This window comes from Centropristis striata, chromosome 3 (genome assembly GCF_030273125.1).
Source record: "Centropristis striata isolate RG_2023a ecotype Rhode Island chromosome 3, C.striata_1.0, whole genome shotgun sequence".
NCBI lineage: Eukaryota > Metazoa > Chordata > Actinopteri > Perciformes > Serranidae > Centropristis > Centropristis striata.
In genome coordinates this window covers 24,138,669-24,157,768 of record NC_081519.1, presented here as the reverse complement: position 1 = coordinate 24,157,768, position 19,100 = coordinate 24,138,669, and the positions used below count along the sequence as shown (strand labels likewise).

General features: G+C 38.7%; 2 protein-coding genes across 6 annotated transcripts in view; both read left to right on the top strand.

The window, feature by feature from the left end:
- ece1 (endothelin converting enzyme 1) overlaps positions 1-7,880 on the top strand; it is a 44,387-nt gene extending 36,507 nt beyond the window's left edge. For both annotated transcript variants that reach the window (XM_059328656.1, XM_059328655.1), the window contains 6 exons: positions 1,404-1,507; positions 1,801-1,911; positions 4,302-4,369; positions 4,473-4,663; positions 5,235-5,330; positions 6,985-7,880. In XM_059328656.1, the coding sequence (XP_059184639.1) occupies positions 1,404-1,507; positions 1,801-1,911; positions 4,302-4,369; positions 4,473-4,663; positions 5,235-5,330; positions 6,985-7,161 (747 nt within the window). In that variant the 3' untranslated portion in view covers positions 7,162-7,880. The remainder of the gene's footprint in view (positions 1-1,403; positions 1,508-1,800; positions 1,912-4,301; positions 4,370-4,472; positions 4,664-5,234; positions 5,331-6,984) is intronic.
- Positions 7,881-8,957: 1,077 nt separating this feature from the next.
- LOC131964952 (eukaryotic translation initiation factor 4 gamma 3-like) overlaps positions 8,958-19,100 on the top strand; it is a 72,613-nt gene continuing 62,470 nt past the window's right edge. For all 4 annotated transcript variants that reach the window (XM_059328464.1, XM_059328466.1, XM_059328465.1 and 1 more), the window contains exon 1: positions 8,958-9,547. In XM_059328464.1, the coding sequence (XP_059184447.1) occupies positions 9,381-9,547 (167 nt within the window). In that variant the 5' untranslated portion in view covers positions 8,958-9,380. The remainder of the gene's footprint in view (positions 9,548-19,100) is intronic.

The following is a 19,100-nucleotide window of genomic DNA, read 5'->3' as shown; positions in this document are numbered from 1 at the left end:
TACAACTAAAGGTACATTTGTCTGGACAAATTTAAGAGCTGATATCTAGACATTTTCCATGGTCTTCTTGGTAATAATCAAAATCATTATCAAGAAACCCATGGAAAAAAATAAAAAAAACCTAAAGAAAAAATAAATAAATAATAATAATAATAAATGAATAAATAACAAAATGAATTAATAAACCCTAAAGACATAAATAATATATAATAAATAAAAACAATAATAATAATAACAATAAAATAAACAAAAAAACTAAATGAAAAGAAAAAAACCCTAAAGAAATAATTATAATTAATTAATTAATTAATTAATTAATTAACAACCCATTTTCCATGGTTTTCTTGGTAATAACCAAAATCATTATCAAGAAAACCATGGAAAATGTAAAATAGCTGATAAGAGTTTAATTTAAGAGCTGATATCTAGACATTTTCTATGGTTCTCTTGATAATGATTTTGGTTATTATCCAGAAAACCATGGAAAATGTCTAGATATGTGTTGGTTGTTGGTTCAGTTCTCAGCATTCTTTAATTGTGGTCCTTTTAGCTTTTCTGTCTGATCCAAAACCTGGTCTAAAAAATTAACTGTGTGCTTTAAAGTTTGCAGCTGAAGTATTTCTACTATTGTACATACACAACCCTACTTCCAAAAAAGGAAAAATTTGAATGCATGCAGAGTTTATATTTTCAAAAACAAAAGTTTATAATTTTCCCTGTAAAATATACCTTTTATAATAAATATCTTTTTACAGTTTTCAGTTGAATATATGTAAAGACGGATGACCATTTCATTCTGTGTTATCTGTGTTTTAGACAGAGTCTCAACTTTTTTAGAATTGAGGTTTAATTTGGTCCTCTTGTTTAGATGAGTAGATAATTTGAATTTAAAAATATATATATTTTAACAGCTAGCTTTCAATTTTAAAATGTTGTATTTAAATTAACTTCTATATTTTTTCCTAAATATTTTATCTGCTTTTTTTAGTCTCAATATTTTATATTTGAATGTCATTTTATATATGTCTCTTCTAAATGCTTTTAATGTTTTGTGTAAAGCTCTTTAAATTGCCCTGTTGTTGAAAGGTGCTATACAAATAAACTGCCTCGCCTAAATTACTTGATAAATATTTTGGTTAATATCAAGAAAACCATGGAAAATGTCTAGATGTCAGCTCTTAAATTAAACTCTTATCAGCTATTCTTGTTATCATTATATTTGTCCAAACAAGTGTACCTTTAGTTGTACCAGGCATTAGAACGAACAAGGAACTGAAGAAATGGGGTGGTCTAATATTTTTTTTCTATGACTGTATGTCACAAACATCCTGTCTGTCTCTTCTATTTATCACTAAATGTCTTACTGAAACTGGATTTTTCTATCTCTTTTGCTTCTCTTTTAGTTCGAGGTTGTGTCTGAACTTTACTTCCAAAACGTCATGCAGTACTACAACTTCTCAGCCAGAGTGACTGCGGACCAGCTGAGGAAAACTCCCAACAGGAACCAGTAAGTCGCTCCCTCAACCCCCCTCATGCTCCGACAGGGACACGTTCCCATTATGCTGACTCAGCAGAATACTGCTGCCATCCACAAATGTTCCCAGGCAACCAACTTCTCTCCACTGAACTGATCCTTGTCTCTAATTAGGCAAGGGGCGGGTTGGGGGGGGGGGGGGCTTTCAAACTGATCAGCAGTCAGCCTGGCACAGCCGAGCCGAACAGGGCCGAGTCCATGTTCTGAACATGTTGTGACCTTGGTGTCGATCTCACACGGTGGCCCTGTGTTCCTTGTTTTTTCAGGTGGAGCATGACGCCTCCGACTGTGAATGCATATTACAACCCGACCAAGAATGAGATGGTTCTGCCTGCAGGAATTCTTCAGGCTCCGTTTTATAGTCGATCCTGGCCCAAGTAGGTCTTTTGCATTTCACTTCAGGTCTGCTAAACCATGTTGGATGGATTTTTAGTAGAACAGAATAGAAAACAACCATGATAAGCAGCATAGAATAAAGATGGTATTAAAACCAGTGGTGGAAGAAGTATTCAGATCCTTTATTTAGTTAAAAGTACTAATACCACACTGTGAAATGACTCCACTACAAGTTAGAGTCCTGCATTCAGAACCTTACTTTAGTCAAAGTAGAAAAGTATCAGCATCAAAATGTACACAAAAGACATTATGCAGATTGTAATATATATGTTATATAAACATACAGTCATGGAAAAAAATATAAGACCACCCTTGTTTTCTTTCATTTCATTTCATTTCTTTCATTTTCCATGGTTTTCTTGGTAATGATTTTGGTTATTACCAAGAAAACCATGGAAAGTGTCTCGATATCAGCTCTTAATTTAAACTCTTTTCAGCTATTTTTGTTGTTATCATTATATTTGTCCAAACAAATGTACCTTTAGTTGTACTAGCCATTAAAATGAACAAGACATTGAAGAAAACAAGGGTGGTCTAATATTATTTTCCATGACTGTATATTCCAAATACATCATTGGATTATTATTATTGATGTATTTCTGTAAAAAGCATTTTACTGTAGTCAGAGTAGAGCTGATTTGAACTATTTAATGTACTGTTATGTGGTTAAACATATAAATAGCATAGACTGTATAACGTATAAACTCACGTTTTTAATGTTAAATCTCGACCTGAGAAGTAACTAAAGTTTTCAGCTAAATGTAGTGGAGTAAAAAGTACAATATTTTCCTCTAAAATGTAGTGGAGTAGAAGTATAAAGCTACATAAATGGAAATAAGCAAGTAAGGTACAAGTACATCAAAGTTGTACTTAAATAAAGTGATTGAGTAAACGTACTTAGTTACATTCCACTACTGATTAAAACACAGTTGAGTTGTAGAACAATAAAAAACAAAACTCACCAGTATTATCAATAAGATTTGCCTTTTCGCAACATTTGGGGAGATCATGTGGTGCAGATGTAGCCTGACAAATCAGACTGACTTGCTGTTTTGTTTCACTTCATTATTTAATTTGATTTGAATATTTGATTTGATCTGATTATATTTGAATTGCTGCACAAATCTGAGATTTGGGCAGTTTATAATTCATAGTGACCGTAAGAAAGAGATCAACACAAACTCTCATACAAACCATGTCTGTTTGGAAACAACTTTAAAAGGAATCATCCTAACAACTTCAAACTCAACTTTGTCCTTCCTTGGGTCCTTGAGCAATACACCATCCTTGAAATAGATGAATCCCCGAGCAATGCAAGAGTATGCACATCATTTTCTTTCAGTTAGTTATTCATTTCTTTATCTGATCTTGAATGTACTGTGGCGAGCAAAAGAGAGCGAGCTGTACCCAGCATGCCGTTCTGTGGTGAGGCAGATACTATGAGTGCCCTCTCATTACACTGCACAGTGTTTATATAATGCACTGCTTAATATGTCCTCTAAATCTCCAGAGCCTGCACTTGACAGTGCACTTTCCTCAGCAACACACCCTCCAGGTGTGAAGTCAATCAGATGTAAAGAAAATCAAAACACTATCACACTGATAGAGAGAGAGATTTTAGTTAAATTAAACAAATGAGATACAGTCATGGAAAAAAATATTGGACCACCCTTGTTTTCTTCAGTGTCTTGATATCTAGACATTTTCCATGGTTTTCTTGATAATAACCAAAATCATTATCAAGAAAACCATGAAAAATGTCTAGATATCAGCTCTTAAATTAAACTCTTATGAACTATTCTTGTTGTTATCATTATATTTGCCCAAATAAGTACCTTTAGTTGTACCAGGCATTAAAATGAACAAGACATTGAAGAAAAAGGTCTAATATTTTTTCCATGACTGTATATGATAATCTGAGTGGGTCCATTTCTGCATAACAAGTACTTTTCTTTTAATACTTTAAGTACATTTTGATGCTGATACTTATTTACTTTTACTTTAGTAAGTTTTGAATGCAGGACTTTTATTTATAGTGGAGTTCCTTCACAGTTTGGTATTAGCTCTTGGAGTACCATTTTTATGGTTTATTTTTAAAACAAATGTACAAACGTACCTTTAGTTGTACCAGGCATTAAAATGAACAAGAAAGCAAGGAGAAAACTATGGTCTAATTTTTTTTTTAATTATTTTTAAAAGTTTTCAGCCATTTTTCTTCTTTCAGAAAAGTGTTTTTTGCCAAAAAATGTTGCCTGAAAAACTTTTGCTTTAACCTACTTGTGAGCCATAAACACAAATGTTGAAAAGTTGTTATTGGAGTTATCAAAGTGTGCAAAGTTATTAAAAAATGTCTGATTTTCTTGTTTTTCAGAGCTCTTAACTTTGGTGGAATTGGAGTCGTCATGGGACACGAGCTGACTCATGCTTTTGATGACCAAGGTTGGTAAAAAAGTAAACAGTTTACACTTCAGAGGAATTTCAAATATCATCATCCTTCAGATGATAAATGACTTTGATTCATATTTCCCATTTTTATTCAAAGGGAGGGAATACGACAAGGATGGAAACCTGCGTCCCTGGTGGAAGAATTCTTCTGTGGAGGCCTTCAAGAAGCAGACACAGTGCATGGTGGAGCAGTACGGAAACTACAGCATCAACCAGGAGCCTCTGAACGGCAGACACACTCTTGGAGAGAACATCGCTGACAACGGCGGACTCAAGGCCGCCTACAAGGTCTGATGCCAGATAGGAAGCATGAGCAACCTCGAAGGAAAATGAGTTTCTGTCGCTGTTGTAGACAAATAATTAAATCCTGGTGCTAGAGAGAAAAAGGTCAGACAGCTGCTGTTATGTTTCCCCAGGCGACGCTTCAAAATTACATGTTTACAAGGTCATAAAACGATCATTGGGATCTGACATTAAACCCCCGCGTTAGTTTGTTCTTTGAGGTTGTTGCGGGTCACATCGATTCCTCTGTATTGGAAAAAGCAGCTTGTGTGGTTTACAGTGAAGCCTGGAAATGCAACAGGTGGTTATGAGTGGCCTTTTCAGCCTCTGGTTCCTTCTTCACATGCACACACATTCTTTCCATGTAATGAAAGGTCATAAGCTGCGAAGCAGAGGATCAAATCATATGGAAGTAAAAGCAGACTGCTGCATTATGTGGTGCATGTGAAGGCAAACGGCACTGTGGACGACCTGAAGCGGATCATCTGTTTCCTCTTGGTTATATATAATTATATACTTGTACATGAGCAAAAACTCTTACTGCATGTGTGTAACATGATCATTTGTTGCTTCGAAGGCTTATGTGAACTGGATCGAGAAGAATGGCGAGGAGGCCGCGCTGCCAGCCCTGGGGATGACCAACCATCAGCTGTTTTTTGTAGGATTTGCACAGGTTTGTATCACTCATATTTGTTGTTGTTGACTTGATCGTGCTTATACTACTGCTGTTTTTTTGTTTTTTGGGGGGAAAAAAACAACAACACACTGTGGCCACAAAAAAACAAATATCCAACTACTTATTGTGTAATACAGACAATACAATGAAAATGCTTATACTGATGTTTTTGGCTTATAAGGCAGGATATTAATTTACTTATTATAATAATAATAATAATAATAATAACAAGTAAATTAATATCCTGCCTTATGAGCCAAAAACATCAGTTAGCCAGTTTTGTTATATTATTACAAGGCAATTCAAAATGCTTTACACAAAACATTAAACGCATTGGAATGAGACATATAGAAAATTACATTCAAATATAAATCTTTAAAATTGAAAATGAAGTGATTTATGTAATAAGGAAAATATTTAAAAAATACAGTCATGGAAAAAAATATTAGGTTCTTTTTACTTATTTTCTTCAATTTCTTGTTCATTTTAATGCCTGGTACAACTAAAGATACATTTGTTCGGACAAATATAATGATAACAACAAAAATAGCTGATAAGAGTTTAATTCAAGGGCTGATAGAGACATTTTCCATGGTTTTCTTGTTAATAACCAAAATCATAAACAAGAAAACCATGGAAACTGTCTAGAAATCAAGACATTGAAGAAAACAAGGGTGGTCTAATATTTTTTTCCATGACTGTATCTCATTAAATTAAACTCAGCTATTTTTGTTGTTATCATTATATTTGTCCAAACAAATGTACCTTTAGTTGTACCAGGCATTAAAATGAAGAACAAATTGAAGAAAAAGGGTGGTCTAATATTTTTTTCCATGACTGTACATAAAATTCCATTCAAATATAAAATGTTTAAATTGAAAATGAGCAGATAAACTATTTAAAAAAAAAAAACAAATATCAAAGGAATAGAAGTTACAGTGCAGTATTACTGAAAGACAGTGGCAAACAGAAAAGTCTTCAGTCTTGATTTAAAAGAGTTGCAGCAGACCTGCAGTTTTCTGGGAGTTTGTTTGAGATATGTGGAGCATAGGAACTGACCGCTGCCTCTTCATGTTTAGTTCTGACACAGAGCAGACCAGTTCCAGGTGATCTGAGAGTTCTGGATGGTTCGTAGCTAAGCAGAGGATCAGAAATGTATTTCGACCTTGGTTAAAAGTAAATTCTCAGTGTATGTGCCCTGAAGGCTTCAGGTTTCCACATCAAACATGTAAAGTTGTTTACCTGGCTATAATTGGCTCCTAACTAGTTGAATATCCTGCTCATATGTACACATATTAAATTCAGTTTCAATGTGAGCACAGAGAAACTTTCCTCCTTCAACAAATAAATGTAAAAATAAATAATTAAAAGTTTGACGGGCAGTTCGTACTGCCTGTCAAACATCTGCAGCATTACTTTAAACACAACACAAAAAAGCACAATAAGTCAATTTATTAAGTCCAGAAAAAACTATTGTCCATTTGTATATATCAAACAATAAGTTGATATAGTAATTACTGTGACAGGCCTACTTGTGACAAGAAATGAATGCTGATGAATATGCAGAAATGTCTTTATTCTTAATTTTGCACCATGCAAAACCCCCCAAATCCCTCATTTTGTGTCTCTTCACTCTTTATTTGTCCTGCAGGTTTGGTGCTCTGTCAGGACGCCTGAAAGCTCACATGAGGGCGTCATCACAGATCCTCACAGTCCGTCAAGATTCAGAGTCATCGGCACAATCTCCAACTCACACGAATTCTCAAAGCACTTTGGCTGCAAAGCAGATGCTGCCATGAACCCAAAACACAAGTGTGAGCTTTGGTGATGCACCAGCGCCGTTCATCAGCAAGGAGTGAAATGGACATTTGGGAGAATAGATTGACAAAGTCTCTCTGGATGGAGAACGCAAGAACCACTGAAACTCCTACTGCCTTGCCACTGAATACTTATCAGGCTTCTTATGAGGACAAAATGTGCCTGCTCTGTGTGGAGGATTGCAATCTTCAGTGCTTCTTCACTGACTGTTATTCAAACAGCTTTCCCCAACTTCTTAAGTTAAATGTAGCTATAAATGCGCTTTTTGAACACTGGATATCCAAAAACATGGTAAGAGAAAATGGGGGAACCACTCACAAATTTTGTCACATAAAGTGATGAATTAGAAAAGTGACGTTTCTTCGTTCCTGTAACTCTTCACTGTAATTCATTCTGTTCCCTTGTATTTTTATTGTATTTTATTTATGGTCACAAATTTTTATATGACAGTGAACCAGGGACCTACAAGATGTTTAACCTGATGGAAAATCAATATGCACAGTTTTAAATCCGTAAAAATATGTTTTAATACTGCAGCAACATTTTGTCTATGAATTATTGCAATATTTCAGAAACATTTCCTGTACGTTCTGGTCAAACTGTTACATTTTATAGAGATACTAATGTGAGATTTGTGTCCCATTGCTGGTGGAAGACCAGAACAAATCGGAAACAGAATGAAGGAATTAAGAAATTCACAGCAATAAATTAAAGCATTGACTTTTTTTTTCAGTCAGAACTTGTGCCATACTTGTTTTTATGAATAAGAGTTTGTCACAAATTATTTTGTATAGTAAAACCGATTGAAAAATATTTGTGTCTCGTGTCCACAATTTATTTAGCTGTTTAAGATCACATACATATTTTTGTAAATGTTGCCTGCATTTACATAACACTGCCTCAGATTACACTATTTAACTAATTAAAGTAAATCTAAAGGGCGAATGTCTTGCTGACTTGTAGATGTGAAGCGGCTAGAAAAACGATAGATGGCGCTAATAACGCATAAATCCATGTTATTGTACTGCTACTGGGTCAGAGTACAGGCAGTACAGGCCATGAACTATACTGAAAATACCTAAATAGTGTGTGATTGAAGGATTTACGCCGTGCATTCACGTAAATAACTACAAACATTTGTGCAATGTTATTAAAAGCGTTAGATTATTTTGCTTTTTACTGTGTTATATTTAAATGACGTGTTAAATTAGTGATTGCATCGTTAATTAAACTGACTTGAAAATAAAATGTAATTTGAAAAAATAAAAAAGTAATCCACACACATTACGGACACGTGAACCACGCTCGGCACACTGAAAAGAATAGTTTTTGGCCCTGTAATTATTATTTCAATCACCTATATAAATTTTACGAATAAATACGAATTCAGTGCTTTTACTTTAAAATAGCAGTTTTTCATGTAGTGCATTACTTAGTGATTGTTTGTTATTATGTGTCCTTAGTTTTGTATGTAAATTGAATCATTCATTCTAAGTAATATTCACTAAACCAGTTCATTGGCTTAATTAGTTGATATTTCCAAGTAAAATGTAATTGAGGGACATCAGTGAATCTGCAAATACTTATATGCAAATTACTTTCATAAAAAAAAAGTGGTTCTATTAAATAAATATTACTTAGAAATAGCCTGAGTAAAGATTACCAACACTTTGTGTGTGGAAAAAGTTGCCTAAATTTTTTAAGTAAATGTCACTCCAATTTTTTCCAGTGTATCTGTATCTGATTGTGGGTTACTTGATTAGCCGAGCGACTCCGTAACTGGCCGAGAATTGCCGAATCATCTGTCCTGCCCGGACTGCTGGAAGCGGCCGCAACGCCATGTTGGCGAAGTCTCTCATCTCTGTGAGGAAAAAAATGATAGAAAACATACGCGTCGAAGAGAAAAGGTAGATCGCCGAGGGAGGTTGAAGATCGCGGCGATTATTTATTTTTGAAAGAAACGGAACCGAGGCGGATCCGCGGAGGTTCCGGCCGGGCGAGGGAGGCTGAACCTCCCACCGTCCCCATGAGCAGCACCGCTGATCCGAGCAGCGACTCTCCATGAAAAAAGACGCTGTGTTGCTATCCGAGCTTCGTTATTATCCCGGTCCGGTAAAGGGATCTGGGCCTGCTGCAAGAATCTGCTACGCTTGCTCAATGTATGCAAGCTAGGCGTTGTTTGTATCAGTATTTATTAAGGTATTGTTTTTATTTGTTGATTTTTTTGCGATGAGTTTGCCACCGAAAGTGGTCCCCAAACCCGCCGCTGTGGCAGTGAGCGGACCTGGAGGTGGCCCCTCTCCGTCGAGCCAGCTGCGGGCTACCCTCACCTCCGTGTCCCTGCCGCCGGGAGCCCCAGCAGCTCCCCAGCCCGGCGCCCTGCCGCCGCCTCCGCAGTATCCTTTCACCTGGGTAACATGGGAGATGTTTGTGATTGTGTTCATGTTATTTCCCCTTTTTACCAGCGACACACCGCTGTTTAATGAGTGATAACAGGGTTTGATGCGGGGATGATGGTTTCACTTGGAGGGAGCTGGGAGGGGAGGGGACAACTAGCTAGCTAAGTATGCTAACATTAGCTCATCAAGCCGGTTGGCAAAGCTAACGGAAATGTCAGTTGGATTTTTGGAAGTTCGCGTTACAGCTGCTTCCACTTACATTTGTTATTTAATATAGCCACCATTCGAATATAGTTAACGATTATAAAGGTGACATAATTTAACGTCGGGAAGCTCCGTCACCGGCAAGCTACCAGGCTTTCCACACCGGTTACCGGCTTTGTTCAGTTACCAACCGTTGCATTAGCCTAGTTACCGTGGCAGCTAGAGGAGGGCTAGCCTCTGTGGCTAGCAAGGTGCATTAGCCTGGTTACCGTGGCACTAGATGAGGGCTAGCCTCTGTGGCTAGCAAGTGCACAAGTCAGTGAACGTAACGTCGCAGAGCAGTAAAGCTTCGTCCATGTTTTAGGGTGTAGACCTGTGGCTTAAATAATGGGGCTGATTTTAGCATGTATAAGGCCCGGTTTGTGGGAATTGCACGTCCTTTTCCCCATTATACACGATTTTAGCTTTTGTAAAATGAGCCACTGTGCACCTTGACAGGCCTGTCAGTGCCTGGGCCGGCGAGCTCCCAGCATGACAGCATGTAGAAACTGGCAGTAGGAAAGTAGCTTACTAGGTCTTGAATGCTAATGACATATTGAACAGTTTGTTAAATCATTATCAGCTGGTAAACTTCCAGAAAATGTTTTCCAAATATTAAAATGACATATATATTTAATTTAGTGGGTTTTCTCTGTCATTACCTGAAGAAACACCTTTACCTTTGAGTTTACACAGTGAAACACCGGTATCCTACTTTTGGTGGTGTGAAGTCACTGTGGTTATGTCACCTCCTGTTTTATTTACAGCATGGTGGCAGTAGTGTGAGGTAGAGGATTAGGCTGACGTCTCCTGTCTGCCAGTGGCACAGAGAGGTGTCTTTTGTGATCTGACATCTTCTGTTGTGGTTTAGCTTTGGGGTGTGTTGTCTCAACATGATTTCCTGCCACCCTGTGTTACTGACATCTGTGAGGGGCAGTAAGTAGCTGGTTATGGCAGGTGGCGGTATGAAACGCTGTCTTGCTTACAGTGCGTTGTGATCTGAGTCGTTTGTGAGTTAGCTGAGATACATAACACGCACAAGATAATGGTCTCTTTATTTGTTGTGCCATGTCCTCTTTTGACCCTCCAGGCTTTTGCAATTTGCTTAACCTACTTTTAGCTGTATGATGTGAGGTGGAGGACAGAACACCCTCCTTATTTACTCAAGTGAAGTCTTATTTCTCTATGAGATATCGTGGGCATGGTTGTTTTATATGGCTTTTTGGTTTGTTGTGATAACTCTTGTTTAACCTGGCTTTAATGTTCACTAAATCAGTCAGATATCTTTAACATCATGGAATTTCTGACATCTTATGTAGGGATACCTTTGTCCCTGATAAATGTACAGAATGAACAACAGACAGCCATCAGACAACCATGTAGCACAGTAGTACAAAATTAAATCTTGAAGTGTATAGTATAATGTCAGGGGTTATTTGCTTTACAGACAGTAGTCCAACATAAATACAGCATGCACAACACGGTACAAGATCCATTCTACACAGTCACCATGAATCATGGTGGAAAAAAATAAGACACAATAACATGTAAAATCATAATTTAATAAAAAAGCCAATCTGCAACTATTAGTGCTGCCTTTAGTGAGACTATACCACAACTAAATTGTTCACTTTTTTACTATAGTTTTCTAAAATGTCATTGAGAGAGTTGGTTTGGCCGGTTAACTGCAGTTTGTATAATGTATTGGGGTTGGAGATAATATTGTGAATATTTGTTCATTTAAACCAAAATATAACTAAGGTTTGTATGGTATTACGTCAACACCTGTATCCATGTGGGGGTTGGGGGCCAATACTCTTAACGATACATTGATGCCATTCCAGTTTATTAGATTTACCAAGGTACTTTTAATTCAATCAGAGTTCATCTATCTGGTCATGTTGGAGTTCTTGGTGCTGTTGAATTTAATTGGATTATATTGAATGTTCAATTGTTGAATGTCTTTCACTATAATAAAGTTTGATTTTATTCTTGCATTACATAACCATCTGTGCAATAGGTGGGAGTTAACAGAAAAGATAACTTGTTCCGACATTAAATGATTGAATTTGCAGGAAAATAAAACTAATCTGCTTTGTCACGGGGCGTCTGGACCCTGTTTTAGACCGCGCCACACTAGACGGCACTGCATTTGATTCTCATGTCTATGAGAAAACGGTGAGCAAGTGTCACCACTTGTCTGACCTCTCGCTCTCTCCAGATCTCTGAGGTCAGGAGTGTGGGAGCATGTTATGCTGTGTCTGTCCTGGGCTCCTGATGTATGGGAATTCCCACTTGGAGGATGTTGGCGTGTGTGTTTGTGGAGTCCTGAGATGCACAGGGGTCCAGAGAAGCAGGGTGGTGTGTGTGTGTGTGCAGTGCCGGGGGGGGGTGCAGTTTGTTTCTGTCCCTGGTTGCCAGAGAAACACCCAGCGCATGCGTCTGCTGCTGCACTTGTCAGACAATGGCAGTGCTGCTTAGCATTCAGAGCGAGAGGCCAAGGTGGCGCTTCCCACCATCTGCCAACAAAGGCCCAGGTCACCCAGCCTGCCTCAGCCCTCCCTCATTTCCTTCCATCCCCCCACGGCTCACCTCACCCCACTGCTGGCCCAGCTGAGAAAACTGAGGGCTTCACCCCATTTTCCCCCTGCTCGTCTCCCCGGGCACCCCCTCCAAACCCCCTCAGCTTTCATGGTACAGCACTTTCATCTCTCTTTGAAGAGGCTTGCTCCTTTTTCTCTCTCACAACTTTGCAAGTTTTTTTTTTTAAATTCTTTGTCGTACCAGTTTGTGTTTCTGTTTGGACAAAAGTCAGCATTTGTCAATAAAGAGCAGTGAAGTTTTATCTAACCTGTGAGCCAAGCTTGCGGTCACAGCCAGTGTTAGTTAAATACAACCATGTAACATATGTACCCAGCTGGTAGGTCACACAGCACTGTAGTCCTGTATTTTAGGACAGGTGTGTGCAGCCTGCATGAGAAGATATTCTCATGAGCATACTCACTGTGGGATGTTATAAATAAACTGCTGAGTTGTTATGAGCCAGCATGCAGGACTGTTCTTTCCAGAGAGGGAGTGGCCTGTTGAGGAAGATATTCTGCACACTGTCAGAGCTCTCCCAGTGTTTTTATCTGAAGTGACATTTACACATTAGTGTGTAATATTTTATTCCTTGATCTTTAATCAACACCTGCATTTACTCCGCTAAAAGCTTTTAAAACACAACCAGTAATTGTTGGGTGGGAAAATTTGTTTTTATAAAACTTATACTTGCATAGCTTTCAACTGTTCTTACAATACTCAGTATTTACAGTGAACTCTGTGTTTGAAGATCCATCCCACACACACACACACACACACACACACACACACACACACACACATACATACACACCATGATGCTGTAAGGTCAATGGTGGAGTTGAGAATGTTCACATCCACTTGTCAGCAAGTAGTGCTACAACATTTGCCAATACAGTGCTAATACTTGAGTTGGAGCAAGAATTTATGGTCTGCCTTTATAAATGTACAAATGAAATATTGCATGTACTAGTTAACATACACTGCAGCGTAGCATTTGGTTCATATGTGTGAAGTTGAAATGAGTTGGTAAGAGTAGTACTGTGAAAAGTTCAGCAACCGTTTCTGTCTGTGTCTGTTTTCTCCCTTGTTCTTTGTGGTGCTGGTTATTAATTTCAGTATTCTGTTGTTGCACATCTCCAGTGTTTTTTATGCAAAAGAGAATCTGAAAAAAATTAATATTTCATGGTGAAACTTGCCTTGGGTGAATAATTGGTAGCTGTTTGTTAGCTCTGTTCTATTGCCTTAATCCTCCTGGCGAGTGGTCTTGGTTGCTTTGTCAGTTGTTATTGTTCAGGTGTGCACTATGGCCGGCTAATTCCAGTGCTGCTGGTGTTTTAAACATAAACCAGTAATGGGACAATATGTATTTCTAGCTGCTATTTATGACTACTGGCCTAAGTTTCTGTTTCCGCTGCAGGGACTCCCAGCAAATTATTAATTTCTTGTTCACTGTGATTTGGCTTGCGTAATTAGCTGTGTCTGACTCAGACAAAATCATCAAACTTGTTATTTTTCTATATTTGTCAAGTAGTTGTTGTTTTTTTACAGAAGATAGCTGTCACTGCAAAAAAAAGGTCAGTGGGCACCCACTGACTAAATAACAGGAAGTATTTTCTCATTTTAACCCACCTTGGCAGCTTTACAGAGACACACAATACTGTGAAGTAGAATGCTTGTAGACGCATTGATGTAATACGTTTCCATATCTCTTTACAATGTTTTAGTCTGTAGACCATCATTTGGAGGAATGACAGCAGCAGACTGAACCAACTTTAAGATAAATAGGAAAATCCCTCTCTGTACACTCTCTGTGTAACTGTCTCAGGCTATAAATAGATTTGTCTTTTTCATGTTGTCATGATTTTTTTTATCATGATAAAAGTGCTTTTGGTAATTAAAACCCACGGTCAAGGCCAACTTGAATGTGGATTTACCCATTGAGTAGTGTTATTCCTGTAAGGGAAATTGGTATTTTTGGTATTAATTTTTTATTCTGCACCTTCCTCCTTTTAAAGTTCAGACTGACTGCCTGTTTCCCTAATTTAAAAACCAAACAGCCAGAGCTGCAGAAATCCAGAACGGTTGCTGCATAAGATTTGGTTTGTTAAAGTTGAATCCACCATATTACCACCCATCGTTCATACTGTGGTGAAAGAGCAGTCTCAGCAACAGCAGGCAGGCAGTGAGAGCTTTGTGTGTGTGTTTGTGTGTATGTGTGTGTAAGAGTGGCCAGTGGGCCAGCAGGGAGAAGGAGGGTTTGTGTCTGCACCATCTGGGCCGTCTCCACTCACTTCCTGTGCCTCAACTCTGAACCCGCTGCACTGATATTTCCAGGTAGCCTGTGTCATTCAAAGGAAGTAAGGTATTTTTAAATGTATGCCATATTTATGTGGCACAGAAATTGCCTATGTGTTACTGTTTGATTAAGGTGATATTTATCTACAGAGCAGCTTAAACAGAGCTCACCTTTCTCTCTAACCCCGTCTTGCTGCTTTTCTTAGATGTTTCATGTGATTCATTCAGGGGTGAAGTTGTTAAACACACAGCTGTGATTCATTAGTTTAATCAGTAATAGCAGATTACAGTTTATTGAGCTGTATCATCCTCCTGATCACACCCCTGCTATTTGTAAGGCTGTATATCCTGCCTTCCCTTTTCTCTCCCCCTCACACACACTCATCACATTAGTGGCTTTACACTAAGCTAATGATGAAGCAGCAGCCACAGAAGGTTTTCCACACTCCTAAATGAGGCTTACAGGTCACTGTAGAGTCAAGGGGCAGGGAAGAGTGGCTGAAGGTGCTTTATGATCTCATGGAAGAAAGGTCAGTGTGGGCTTTGTTTAGGCTGTGATGTCAGGCTTGTTTTAGACCCAGATATGACATTGTCTACTAGGGATGTGAACAATTAATCGATGATCGATTAATGGTCGTTAGGAATTCGCATTTTCTCTCTGACTGTGTATCAGTATCACTGACTGAAACACCGAGCGTTCAGTTCTGTGGCCGTACGTCAATAAACCAATGAGCTGAGATTAATTCAGTTGAATTAAGTTGGATAAAGCTACAGTTTGCAAACTGAAAGTTGCAATAACAATTATAAGACACACAGAAATACAAGAGTATTAATTTGAGAGAAACTAGCTTACTGTATCAAACCTTGCTAGCATGAATTACTCAGTTGAATTTGATCCGAAACTTATTTAAACACAAAACGCATTTAAATATACAAGATTACTGTGAGGACTAACCTCATGGCTCTTTGGGGGTTAAAACATAAAACCTTGAACTCCTTGACGTTTTCTTTACAGTTTAATCTCGTGAGTAATTTTTACGATCGACAGGAATTCTCTTTTCGTCCTTTTCAAAATAAAAAAGCGTCCGTTATCAAAGCAGGCTTTTGCATAGTACTGTGTGTATATAAATATATATATGTAAATTACGTGTGCATGCATGCAGCCATTAATCAGTTAATTGATTGTTAATGTTATAGGTGCTCCAGTTGGCAGGTTTCTTCCAAACACCCATCCCTATTGTCTACAATAAAATATACTGCAGATTATCATTGTTAAGGAGGTAGGAACCCATTTTGTTGACATGTGCTCACAATGTTATAGGAAATCTGTGATCACTGTCCTCAAATTCTCCTTTGAGTTTAAATATCTGGCATCCTGAAGTGGATTTTTTACCCTCTGCATTTCCTCTCAGTTGCAGCGAAGGTCAATATGTGATTCTCACCATCGGTGTAATTTTGGATGTTGCAGGTAATTTTTAAAGCCACACTGACGCTTTTATTCCCTGAAGCGGTGTCCCTGTTGTAAGTCTTTAAGTCGACATTGTGCTCGCGCTCGCTCCTCAAGCAGAAAATTAATGGAGATCAAACTAATGACTAATATCTAATTAGTGCGGTCAGCCACTTTAATGGCTGCGCCTGAAGAGCTTGACTGAAAAGCGTCTGCATCCATCTGGTTACCTGGCCACCCACATGGAGGGCCTGACATAAATGATGTTTTACCTCAGGACATTTTGTTTTCCCAGCGTGATCAGCTGGTTACGACTGTGCATGAATATCAGATTGCTGGAGAATTTTTTTTTACCACCAGCAGTTCATCTATAAACTGCAGAAACAAGTAGAGAAAGTGGTGGTAGTTTCTTGTGTGAATGAACATCCATTCATTCTCTGTTAGTGAACCCACACAGGGATTTTATTATAAAATATTTAAAATGACTATTACATCAAAGTCAAATTTTGCTACAGATTGTTTGAAAACAGCACTATTTCAGAAATGGAATTGCTTTGCAAGTTATCCTAAAGCAAAACAAAACTGAAACATTTTTTTAATTAAATAAGCTTCTTGCTTTGCTGTCAATTTGTTTTGCAATTATTTATATTCACTATTGCCTTTTGAGATCCCACCCAGAACATGATATGACAGACTATTCCAAGAAAAGGCACTCCAGAAGTTCTCCAACTGTTTTTCAGCTGGTTTGTGTCATTCTGCTGTGACTACAGGTGTTTGTCTGCTGCTGCAGTAGAAGTCTGACTTGGTGCCATTTAAAAAATCTCTTGTATTAAAAATTTGGCTGCAGTTGCAAGAAGATCTAGTCTGCCAAAATCCCTGGAAGAATTGCGTGTCTTCTCTCACCTGATCACTTTTGCATTTGCTGTTCTACTGCCCTTGTCACTGTTGACAACAGCCCCTGACCTCCAGCAGTCTGAGCCCTGGTTTCACCTGTGCACATCTTGCTGCCTTCCTTCTGTTTACAGTCTCCGACATCTTTGCCAACAAGCGATCATGTTGAGTAGAAAGATCAGGTTGCCTCTCTGTTGATAGCTCCCCCCTCCTGTGTTGCTCTGTCTGTCACCCACCAGCCACGGGTCAGGAAGCATATGCAAGTGATTATTACTATCAATGTTCTCACCTACCTCGTGCTTTGTGGCATCGGATGTACCACATTGTGTTTTTTTTCCAGACAAATATATGCAACATTCAGTTGAAATGCCGTCTTTGAATGTTCGCAGGCTCTCATTGGTTAGTTTTCCTCTAGAAATCTATTCTTGGGCTGCTCCCCTCATACGTGTTTACATACATGTATCGAAACCAAACTCAACATGGTCTACACTCTCAAAATATTGTGAGAACTGAGTTAGGTAAGAAAGCTTTTAGTTATTGCCCCTTTATCATGGAACACTTTGCAAAAGGATTTGAAACTGTCTGAACTGATCACAATCAGGGAATTCAAATTGATTTTAAAGGACAAAGAAATCACTTCCTTGGTCAGTGTGACTGCTTCTTATAAACTGGCTACTGATGCTCACCGTTTCCCCCATCTCTCTGGTACTTGCTAAGATGTTCCTGCTCTGGTGCATTTGGCGCATTAAAACAAAAGAAGATAATTGTAAATACTGTGTTGCCCACAGCACAGTATCACAGCTCCTCCTCACCTAGACTGTCATGTCAGCGTGAAGAGACTGAGCCTCTAATTACGTCTAATTTCCGTGTGTGTATATATATATACTCCGTTTGTGTGGGGGTTGGGGTGTTGTTTTTCCAAATTCCCCGACAATGAAACAGATAATGCTTCCTGCTGTGCTTCTGCTTTTGGTATTGCAGCCCTCTTTTTAAATGATTCTTTTCTCTCCTTGTATTCCCCCTCTCCCTCTTGTGTTGTCGGCTGCGAGTAGCGGCGCTGGCAGGGGGCCAAGAGAGATGATGGCCCCTGCAGGCAAGAGCAGTGTAAACTGACTTAAAGGGAACAGCTTGTAGGATGGTTGGATAGCTTTGGAAAACCTTTTTTCCCCGCCCAAACCGTTACGACTTCGATTAGCGGGAAGCCTGCGTCTGACCATTCCTGTGACTTTTCCGAAACCTACAACCTCATATTCACACTCACTTACAAGCCTGATTGGCCAGCTGTGCGGAGGACAGAAAGTATGCTCTGTTTAAACTTCTCGCTCTGCTCTTTTTTCTTTTTTTTGTTGCATTTGTTACACAACTATTTGTGGCAGTTTTCATGTGGCTGTTCTGAACGACTAAACACTTTTGATAAACATCGTTGTCGGACAACACGTCACACTTTTCAAGCACCAAGTTTTCCCTCGGGGGGGAAAGGGAGGCGTGATTTGTGTGAAAGGAAGAAAGCCAGACGTTCGGTTTCCCTTAAACCATGTGACCATGTGTCTGTGAGACTGTCTGTCACAGACAACTGCCTGAGCAGGTTACTAACCACAGGGCTTCCCTCTGCTGTGAGCTTATAACACACTCTCTCTTTTGTCACCTTGAACATGTGAGTGATGTCTCCCTAGTGAGTCCCATTATTACATGTTTCAGAAGCCTTAAAGGAAGTTATCTTCTGTTCCCGCTTCAGTGCTGAAAACATTAATAAAGCCTGGAGTGTTATAGGATTTTACAAGTGCTGTGAAAGAAGGTTTTTCTTTCTTTTGACCTATTATTCTGCCTTTAACATAAGAAACGGTGACTTGATATTGAAAGTAGTTTGGAACTTTTGCCATTCCTTTGCAGTTATCTAATCTCCAGCTCTGTCGGTCCCCTTGCCTGAAGTGGTCCAGAAATCCATTTCAGATTTTCCCTTGAACTCTTGCAAAATGGTGAAGGTACAGAGTGTACTCTCAGAGATGGGGCATTTTGGGCGGGGTGGGGTGGTTGGGGGATCCTTGAAATCAAACTACAGAGCCACTGAAGCCTGAGGAAAGCCCTTTGGAT